The sequence below is a fragment of the Peromyscus leucopus genome, chromosome 22, assembly GCF_004664715.2.
Source record: "Peromyscus leucopus breed LL Stock chromosome 22, UCI_PerLeu_2.1, whole genome shotgun sequence".
Lineage (NCBI taxonomy): Eukaryota > Metazoa > Chordata > Mammalia > Rodentia > Cricetidae > Peromyscus > Peromyscus leucopus.
In genome coordinates this window covers 36,908,572-36,918,979 of record NC_051081.1, presented here as the reverse complement: position 1 = coordinate 36,918,979, position 10,408 = coordinate 36,908,572, and the positions used below count along the sequence as shown (strand labels likewise).

General features: G+C 50.1%; 1 protein-coding gene across 1 annotated transcript; it reads right to left on the bottom strand.

The window, feature by feature from the left end:
- Positions 1-1,277: 1,277 nt before the first annotated feature.
- Positions 1,278-7,199, bottom strand: Pomc (proopiomelanocortin). Its single transcript, XM_028875698.1, has 3 exons — positions 7,113-7,199; positions 3,933-4,087; positions 1,278-1,986 (listed from the first exon to the last, which is right to left on the bottom strand). The coding sequence occupies exons 2-3, from the start codon at positions 4,062-4,064 to the stop codon at positions 1,420-1,422; spliced, it is 699 nt and encodes a 232-aa protein (XP_028731531.1). The 5' UTR covers positions 4,065-4,087; positions 7,113-7,199; the 3' UTR covers positions 1,278-1,419.
- Positions 7,200-10,408: the final 3,209 nt, after the last annotated feature.

The following is a 10,408-nucleotide window of genomic DNA, read 5'->3' as shown; positions in this document are numbered from 1 at the left end:
GACACCACAAGGACACAAAATATAATGCAAGCCTGCAGAGCTTGGAGTTTCTCTAAGAGGAGGGGACAAAACAGACACACAGCAAGTAGCTTGCCCTCCTGGACAGACGTCATGCCCTCCTGGACAGACGGCATGCCCTACAGCACAGAGGGAGCTGACCACCGGAGCCCTGAAAATGAGCAGAGCCGCTGGATGAGAGTATGCCTGGCCTAGAAGAGGTGGTCTCGAGCCTAGGCTTGCATTCAAAGAGGCAAGATGATGTAAGGTGGGCAAAGGTGGCGTTAGGAATGGGGTCCAGGCCGTGAAGAACTGAAGGGCGGCAATGAGACCAACAGACATGAAACAGGACCTTCATCCCAGGAAACACAAACTGAAAAGCTTGGTAGGAGAGTGAACATGGCTAACATGGGCTCTACATACTTTGCCCCAGAAGTTTGCACCTGATGGGAAGGAAATTGAGGTGTAGGGGGCGCTGCTTTGGTTGGTGGGCCAGGGACTGTGAGACCAACCAGCTCTTTTTAAATATATGTATTAATGCGGATAGGAAGCAACTGGACACCGGCTGGTTAACGCACTAGGATAGTGGAGGTCTTCAGGGAGAACTTGAGAATGAAAGACTGAAGTTGAACAACAGGGAGAGCTGGGGAGACACAGCAAGGTAGGAAACCAGAGCCCTCAAGACTTGAGCCTGGAGAGACGATGCGTCTATCTGTGGAAGAGGGTAAGATCATGTGCCTTGCGCATATGTGAAAAACCAAATTGAAACCGCTATCAACCCTGACATTTTCCTGATCAAATAATGACGTCTCTTTTCTCTTATCCTTGCCCTTAGGTCAAGAAGGAAGGGGCAGGTGAGATAACTAAATCCGGGGAGGGTGCAGGGACCTGCCTGAAGTCACAGATCAGGGCTCAACATAGCAAGGAATGTCCGGAGCTTCCTGAGTGACAGCCCAAAGCCCTTTCCAATGGGGAGTGGGCCTTGGTGGTGCCACCCGGCTTCCAGCCCCCAAGGTCATCACTCTTGTAGGAATCTTGCTTTGGGGACAGGCTCCCAGCTAACTAAGCACATCATAGGAATGTTGGACAGAGAACCAACCCTGAGCCATCCAAACTATTTGCACCCCCACCCTACCCCCCCCCCGGAGTCGTTTGCTGGGGCAAATGGGTAGAGCTATGTTTTCTTTACGCTACCACCTGGTCACATGGTGGTGTCAATGGACGGCTGTGTGTGTTTTGACTTTATTCACGCGGTCTGCATCGAAGGCCAGAGCCATCTGTGAAATCTGAAAGGTTTTATTTCCTGACTACAGGCAACTCTAGGAGGCTTGAGGTCTGCGGCGGCGAGCAGCTCGCTCATGCAGGGATGGAGGAGGCTTGGGGTGAGGAGACCCCCCCGTCCCCGTCCCCGTCCCCGCGCCCTCACTGGCCCTTCTTGTGAGCGTTCTTGACGATGGCGTTCTTAAAGAGTGTCACCAGGGGCGTCTGGCTCTTCTCGGAGGTCATGAAGCCGCCGTAGCGCTTGTCCTTGGGCGGGCTGCCCCAGCGGAAGCGCTCCATCCGATAGGGCCCGTCTGCCGCGCCGTCGGCGGCGGCCGCCTCGGGCTCCAGGCCCCTCCGGAACTCCAGGGGAAAGGCCTCCGCCGACTCGTTCTCGGCGACGTTGGGGTACACCTTCACTGGCCGTCGCTTCTTGCCCACCGGCTTGCCCCAGCGGAAGTGCTCCATGGAGTAGGAGCGCTTGCCCTCGCGCAGGCCGGGCTCAGAGCCACCGGCTTCCCCCGCCGCCGCCACCGCAGCATCCTCCTCCTCCTCCTCCTCCGCGCGCCGCTGCGCCGCGCCGCTGCCGTTCCGGGGGCCGAAGCGATCCCAGCGGAAGTGGCCCATGACGTACTTCCGAGGGTTCTCGGTCAGCGGCTGCTCGTCCCCGTTGCCTGGGAACACGGGCGTCTCCGCCGAGAGGTCAGGTTTGCAGGCTCGGAGGCAAGCCTGTTGGATAGAGAGAGAGAGCGATCGCGCGCGCCCCACCCACACGTGAGCCAGGCCAGGGCCTGCGGCCACCGGCCACCGGGCCCCTGCCCTGGTCGCAGAGCCACTTGGAGCCTGGAGGCCATCGCACCCAGCACGTGGGCACCTGCACGTGGGCACCCGGTCTCCCAGGCCCCGCCGACATCTTGCACAGAGCTGTGCTTGCCCTTGCATGATTCTGCCCAGACGGCAGCAAGCACCCCGTCCCCATTCCTTGCCTACTTGTCTTCTTTAGCTCTTACTATCAGGACCTTGCTATTAACATGCACCAAAAGGGGGTGTGGTCATTTAGTGATGGCAAAGTGTGGCTCCGTTTAAGTACAGGAGGGGCATGGGACCGGAGTTTGAGAGAGGATCTTTCCTAGTTATAGATGTCTGACTTCTGGGACCTAAATTTTCAACAGTGCCTCAATCTTACCCCAGTAATCTACAGTTTCATGCCTCCTCCGGCCCTGTACCCTTGCCCCCTTGTCTCAAAACTTCCCGGCGTCCACTAATTCTTTTACTCTGTGTGTTGATCTCGTGTTGTCTCCATCAGAATTTTGAGACAAGTTGGTCCATTTCTCTGCCTCCTTATTCTAACTTGAAGGAAGGCTGGAAAGCCGGGGTGGGGGTGTATTTCCACCGCAAATGCTATGCTTGTGCCTCTGCACTCCGGCCCTAGAGGATTCGACCAGGGGGCTTTATTTACCCATAGCCTACATCCTTAAGGTTTTTTTTTTAAGATCCTTGGGAGTTGCCGAGGAGAAGACAGAAGGCTCTCATCCACTCTTTTCAGTTGAGGGGTTTCTACACCAGAGATTCAGAATTATAATACTGCAGAATGCTAACAGTGGATGATAAAAACAATGTAATTTAAATACCTTTCCCCCAGGACATATAATGAAATGGGGTGGGGGTGCTCAGAAAGAGAAAAATATCTGATCAAGGTGCCCCTGCTCATTGGTGTCAGAGGTGGGGACAGAACCTATGACTCTGACCTTATTTAGCACACACACACACACACACACACACACACACACACACACCTTTCTGATGAGATCTCCTCAGGAGAGGCTATGCAATGTGTCTCAAAAATCAACAGTCTTAGGGGGTTCTGAACTGGATTCTCCCAAAGGTTCCTTGGGTCCTCTGAGTCTAAAACAAACTGTATATGAACCTTCCTCTTATGTCTTGAGGAGGCCTCTCCCATCATCTAGCCTCAGCTGTCTATCGATAGCAGAACAGACACCCGCAGTCACCCGGCATTTGTGTGCACACATGTGGTGACCTGGAAGGAGCTCCAGCCTGTCCCAGAGGGCTTGTACATGCTTCTGGAAAGACCAGAAAGGAACTTGGCAGGAAACCTGCCTTCTAGAAACAGCATGAGATATTTGGCACCAGTTTTACACACACACACACACACACACACACACACACACACACACACACACAGTACTTTGGTCTTTCCTTCTCCTTCTGGAGATGTTGTATGGAAATACCTAACTGGTAATGGCCTTGTAACTGGAAGAAAATAAAGACATTTGAAGCGAAATTGTAAGTTTTCAGTTCCTAAAGGGGGGCTAATTTGGGAAGTAAATGATTGGAGATACAGGATCAATTAAGGGAGCAATCATGGTTAATATGGCACTGTCTAAATTGAGTATATGGCAAGGGGTTTTCACAGAAAACAGAGTGAGGATAAACAGAGCACAAATCATGGACCAGACCCCTTTTTCTCTGAAGCCACCTCCTCCCTCACCTTTGCCTAATTCCAGCCTTATGGGGGAAAGTTCTGTAACTGCTCTGGGTCACTCCAATCAACGGAGATGACTTTCCCCAACCCCACACTGCTCTTCCTCTGGAGCTGTCCTAAGCCCAGGGCCGTCTTCTACCCAAACCAAGGAGGTATCCCGTGGGCCACATACCAGCAGGTTGCTTTCCGTGGTGAGGTCCTGACACTGCCTGCTGTCCAGGCACCAGCCCCACACTTCCATGGAGGTCTGAAGCAGCAAGGCCAGCAGCAGGACCCCTGAGCGACTGCCGCAGGACCTCGGCATCTTCCAGGTGACAGGCTGCGGCTCTGCAGAGGCAAACAAGATTGGTGGGACCCCTGCAAGGAGCAGAACAATGTTGGCTAGTCACCAGGAAGGACCTCGGGCCAACACTAACAGCTCTCACTTGTGCCGTCCAAGGCTTTCTGAGGACAGGAGCCATGCTCAGAACTTGGAAGGTGTGCGCGGAGCTATCATGGGCAGGATAAGAGAAGAAGAGCTCAATTCAGCTTTGGGCATCTGTCCCCGCCGCCGCCCGCCCCCCCCCCATTTCCTGTTGAAACCAGACCCTTAAAGAAATGAGGAATTAGAGATGAGGCTATTTGGTGATCACGTAGTCCAATCCCTCATCGGAGAGGCGGGAAAGCTGAAGCCAAAGGAAAAATCATTTGTGTTCATGATGAAGTAAAGGTAAGTTCTCCTGAATTCCCAGAGAGCTTTCTAAGTTTACTGCCTGGGTAAAGCTACAGTTCAACACTCCATATCCGACAGGAAGACAAAGGCCTCGAACTCAGAAAGATCCACCTGCCTCTGCCTCCCGAAGTGCTAAGAGTAAAAGGTGTGCCACCACGCCCAGGGCTGGGAAGATGTCTTTTTAAAGCAGATCCCAGTTCTCTTAAACTGTCCTGTTTTCTAAACTTACATAGCATGCACCATACCTCTCGTAGCCTGAAATATACAAACTTAGAGGATATTGATACAAGGAAGGCAGGAAGCTGAAAGGAAGCTTTCTCTGCAGTGAAGAGCCACTGGGGGACACTGTTGAAGAATGCAGAAAGCACTTTTGGGCACATGCCAAGGTCAAGAGCCCAATAGGCAGATGAGAACACTCACACTGCCTTGACCCCCTGGTGTCCAGCTCTTCCCTAGCTCTGCCGCCCCTAGCTCTTAGAATGTTACACCTGCTCCCCCTCACCAAGGATCCCTGATGTCACCCTAGTCTAATGTTCCTCATGAACTCTACACCCATTCTGGACTCCAGATTACCGGCTGTTAGGGTGACACTAGATCAGAAAAATTAGTTCATAGTAAGATGTGAAGGACAGCCAGGCGGTCGTGGCGACAGAGTGAGTTCCAGGACAGCCTGAGCAACACAGAGAAACACCCCATGTTGAAAAAAAAAATTTAATTAAAAGAGATTTCAATAACTAAAGTGTCTGTCACTCCTAACAAACATTCACATTTTAAAATGAATGGGCAGAAAAACCTCATTTGGAGAGATGTGAGCCTAGCCTTTATTTTTGAGAGAGATGATTTGGGAGTGAAAGTCTTCCTTCAAGAATCACTTCCCCTCTGCTCCACCCCTGTGCCATTCTGCAAGAGCTGGTTGTAGTACAAGCTTTGAGTTTTGGGGTTTGTTTTTTTTTTTCAGAGCCACCATTAGTGGGCGCTGGCAGCCATTGAACTGTGGAGACCACACCTCAGCCCAGAAGCAACTTTATTCACCTTCTTGGTGCTCAAGCTCAGACGGGCACACAATTAGCCCAAAATGCTGAGATCACAAATTCCCCCCCAGAAAAATGATAACTAGCATGAAAACATGTCAGTAAAGAAAAATAAGATCATACAAATCTAATAGTCATCTCAACTAAGTTTCAGCTGTCCTCAAAGCTGGATGACTGTGGAATGAGGTTTATATTTGAAGGAGCCACAGTCGAGATTTCAGGCCTTCAAGAGCCTGCCCTCTCCTCCTAGCCACCCGCTGTGGACTAAAATCTTCCTCCTCCTCCTCCTCCTCCTCCTCCTCCTCCTCCTCCTTATCCTCATCCTTGTTCTCCAGGAGCTCCCGGTTAGATGGCTCCTGAGAGCAACTTGCTATGTGTTTTCTCATATGTATTTCCCCCCTTTCTCATGGGGAAACAAATATTTGTATCTTTTGGGGGGGAGGGAACTAAAAGTAGTGCAGGAAATGTCGAACGCTGTGCTTCTCATAGGTGGGAGAGTGTAGGATTCCAGTCATTAAGAGCCCTGGAAGATAGAAAGTTGCAATTTATTCATTTTGACACAACTACACCTATTAGGACCCCATGTACAGGGGGATTCTCTGAACTCAGGAGAGCCTTATATTTACTCCTCTTCAAGTGCCACCGACATAGTCCTCTCTCTCTAAAGCCCTCTCCAAGAGGCATGGAGATGCCACTTCATCCATACATCGTGCACGTGCCTCAACTTCTATAATACTCAAAGGAAACAAGCCATTGAATGAATCTGCGCCTACTTCACAAATTGAGTAACACAAACATATACTACTTACTTTCATTTTTTACTTGACTCCTCCCAGCCATTCTGTGAAAACCTCCCCTGCTTTATTTATCCACGGAGAATTTGGGGGATCTGTCCCTCCTTCATTTGAAATGTCCTTTGCCTGAGCATGGTCCTTTCAAATGCCGCACAGCCCTACATGTACTTTTGAGAGCTTCCGAAACTAGACAGGTGTCTCAGAACCTTGGACAGTTCCCTCCCTGGTATTTTAACCCGGGCTGGATCTTGGAAGGAACGCCTACTGTCCTATCCCGTAACCCACATAATTACCGCAATGCAGCCGCCTCTGATCCGCTAAGATGCGCGGGGAAATCAGGAGTTGGGGTCTGCAGCAGCAACAACAACAAAGGAGCCCCACTATTAGGAGCTTATTGTGACTTGGCCTTCTCTCCCACTGCCTTTCCAACGTGCATTTACATTCAATACAAATATATACCCAAGTCCGAACAATCGGGAAGAGAAACAGGGGAATTCTTCCAAGATCTCCCCAGGGGCTGGTCGGACTCTAAGATAATCTTAAGCATCCCAATGCTTCATTTCTCCGTGCAGACCCCAAGACTACCCCCTTCCCCGACGGCAGCGATCCCCGGAATCGCCAAACCACCTGCTTTCTGGAGCGTTGCAGCCTGTCACCCCATCGTCCCGGCTCAGTTCTCTCTCTCAAAAACTTTGCGAAGAGCTCAGGTCCCCGACAAGCTAGAGCGCCAGTCTGCATTCCCGCCTGCGGAGCATCCCAAGGCCCAGGGGCAGAGCTCAGTGTAGAAGAGCTGTCCCGAGCTGTGGCACCCTTACCTGTCGCGGAAAGGCAGCTCTCCGGGGACAAAGACGTTTGGTGGCCTCTCTTGGTCACTGCCCTTTAACTTCCTTCTCCTCCTTCGCCGCCAGTTTGGATCCTGTCGCTCCTCTCCCTCCTTTTATACTTGCGGGGCTGGGTGGGTGAGCGTTGGACGTGACCTTCCTGGCAGCGCTTCTGCAGCGCAACAGGCGAATCCCGGGCCACGTGAAGGGGGGCGGCGGGCCGCGGGAAGGGGGGGCTTCCCGGTGGAGGCTGAGCTCAGGGCAGATGTGCCTGGAAAGCGCGGAGGCTGGCATTAGCACAGACCCGCAGAAGCGCACACCTGCGGCCGGTGGTCAGGAAGAACTTAATTAAGCATGGTGTTGGATCTCTCCTCAGGACAGGGCAGAGGCTTAGCATCCTGGTGCGAGGCAGGCCTAGCTCTGAGGTCACGCAGATCGGAGTAAAATTACCTGTGTGCGTCTGTCTGCCTTCCTGGCATTTGGAAGTAAATATCACTAATGAGGAGTGAGTCTGTTATGCCTCAGATTTCCCCAATGTTGGGAAAGTGTGATGGTCTTGTGGGATCAAAATCTATCTGTTCCGTTTTGGAAAGAAAAACGATAGACTGTCAGGGGTCACCCACAGCAACCCAAGGGCTACCTCTTGGGGTTGGGGAGGGTGCAAGTGAGGTGGACAGTCCCCCTCGGTCCCCAAGGCCTAGGCCAGGACAGGTGCACTTCTGTGCCCAAACTCCAAGGAAAACTCCCAGCCTCAGACTATTAACCAGGCAGGAGGTACAATGTTCTGAGGTCTACCGAAGCAGGCTCCTCTCTGGGCTGAGAGCTGGCAGGATGGTCTGGGGACTGTGGGCCAGCCTTCACCATGTGGCCAGGCCCAGGCATTCTGGCTTGGCTGTAAGCTCTCACAGGCCAGGCCAGACCAGGACACAGAGACCTGCAGTGACATCTACCTGATCCTGGACAAAGAGCAAAACAAACTTGTGAGGAGAGGTGTGGCTGGCAGAAACAGGGTGCCTGCTTAATCTGCCAATTGAAGGAACTTTATCCCCCCCAACTAGATGCCCTTTGGGGGAGGGGGCGGACTCCAGGACTTCCTTGAGAGTTCAGCCTTTCTGATTGGCAGCACCAGCTCTTTATCCAAATCTCCTTTCCTTTTGTGCCACAGTAGAGCACTGAGCTCCCTAATGGTGAACAAGACATGTGGCACCAGGCTTTGGCCTCTTTGCAGGGTTATAACCTGCTGTCCATCTTGTATCCTGGACTTCACCCACCCCCAAACATTCGTACTCCATAAGCGCTACTTTCTGCCTCTACTTCCCCCAGTGTTCCCCGCAAGCTAAGCACCCTTCCTCCCTCCAGTGAGGTAACTCAGATTCATATTAAGATCTAGCTCTCAAAAACAAAATAAAATAAAATAAAATAAAATAAAATAAATCTAGCTCTCCATCATCACCCAGTTCCCATTTAGCTCCTTTTGGCAATTATTTCTGCCAGGAGCCTGAGAGATGATGTCTGTTCTGCAGGGAACCCCATCCCTGTCTCTCCTGGATAAGCAGCTTATCGTGCTTGAACCAGTTCCCTTCTGTCTTCTGTCCTCCCTTCCATCCACCTCTGCCCTTCCCACCGCCAGGCCTGTCGACGCCTTTCAATCCTTTCAATCGGAAGGTGACTTTGTCTTGTTTCCCTTTGCATTACTGTTGTAACTTTGGGAGGCTGCCAGTGGTGGCATCAAAGTCAAACCAGAGCCAGGCGGTGGCGCTGGCCTTTAATCCCAGCACTTGGGAGGCAAGGGCAGGTGGATCTCTGTGAGTTCAAGACCAGCCTGGTCTGCAAAACAAGTTCCAGGACAACTAGGACTGTGGCACAGGGAAACCCTGTCTGAAAAAAAAGAAAAAAGAAAAAAAAGAAAGAAAGAAAGGAAGGAAGAAAGAAAGAAAAGAAAAGAAAAGTCAAACCAAGATAAAGTTGGATTGGCCAATCATTTGAGTTCCTAATTATATATAGAAGAACTTACTTTAGTCAATGTGAACTGAAAAGTCATTGAACCATATTAGGAAACACTGGTTTAGTTATAGGATGTTAAAAAAAAAAAAAAAAAAAAAAAAAAAAGCAGGAGAAAAGGGTGGCTGGAATCATGGCCAAAAATTAGGCCACTTGATCCAGTAAAGAAAGAAAACCAGGGGCTGGGGAGATGGCTCAGTGGTTAAGAGCACTGGCTGCTCTTCCAGAGGACCCATGTTTCAATTCTCAGCACCTACATGGCAGCTCACAACTGTCTGTAACTCCAGCTCCAGGGGATTTGATACCCTCATACATACATACATATGCAGGCAAAACACCAATGCATATAAAATAAAAATATATTTTCTGGAAAAAGCTTTAGAAAAACCCAGAACAGAACCAGGGTCAAGAGGACACTGTCACCAGACAGGCATTAAACATGAATGTCACCAGAAAAAAAAAAAAATCACTGTTGTTTTGCATCTTAATATCAATAGTTTCTCTTTGAAAGCCTGGAGCAGGTGCCTCTGAAGGTCTCAAACAACAACACAGTTTTCCTCTTTTAGTCTAATACTGTAGTGAATTCTTATCACATTGTTGATTGCTTTTCCAATGTTGAATGTACTGTGCTTTCAAAGAAATCCAATTTAATGATGATGAGTATCCCTTGTACGGCTTGCTTTTTTGTTTGTTTGTTTTTGTTTTCTGAGGGGAAAAACCCAGGAGGAGGGGAACGTTATTGTTGCTAATGAGAAAAGCAAGTACTATATAAGTCTTAAGCAAACCAGAGATGGAATCCAGAAAATGAAGCTAATCATTGAACACAGCTGGAGTGTGTGGGTGTGGGGGGGGGGGGGTTGGGGTGCTTCCTCTGCTATAACAGGATAAAAGAGAAGGGGGAGGAGGAGGAGGAGATGCAAGATACAAGTGGGCTGGTAGGCTAAACCAGGGGTAGATGAATGGGTTTTCTAGATATCAGGTCTTTAACCTTAGCATTTCTTAAGACTTATCCCATGGTTGTCATATCTTAAGACAAGAAACTGTCTAGCAGTTCTACTAAATTTTCTTCAAGACCATCCCTATGTCAGTTATCACAACAATAAAATAAAAACCAATGCTAAAGATGCAGTTATAAGAATTATAGTGACATCATACAGTGGAATATTCTGTGACTATTTAAAATAACAGTGGGGGGCTGGAGAGATGGCTCAGAGGTTAAGAGCACTGCTTGTTCTTCCAGAGGTCCTGAGTTCAATTCCCAGCAACCACATGGAGGCCCTCAACCATCT

Excerpts from the sequence above, each read along its gene's own strand:
- Pomc (XM_028875698.1), bottom strand. The coding sequence starts at position 4,064 with ATGCCGAGGTCCTGCGGCAGTCGCTCAGGGGTCCTGCTGCTGGCCTTG. Across the intron at positions 1,987-3,932 it reads CCACGGAAAGCAACCTGCTG|GCTTGCCTCCGAGCCTGCAA; the intron begins GTATGTGGCCCA and ends TCTATCCAACAG.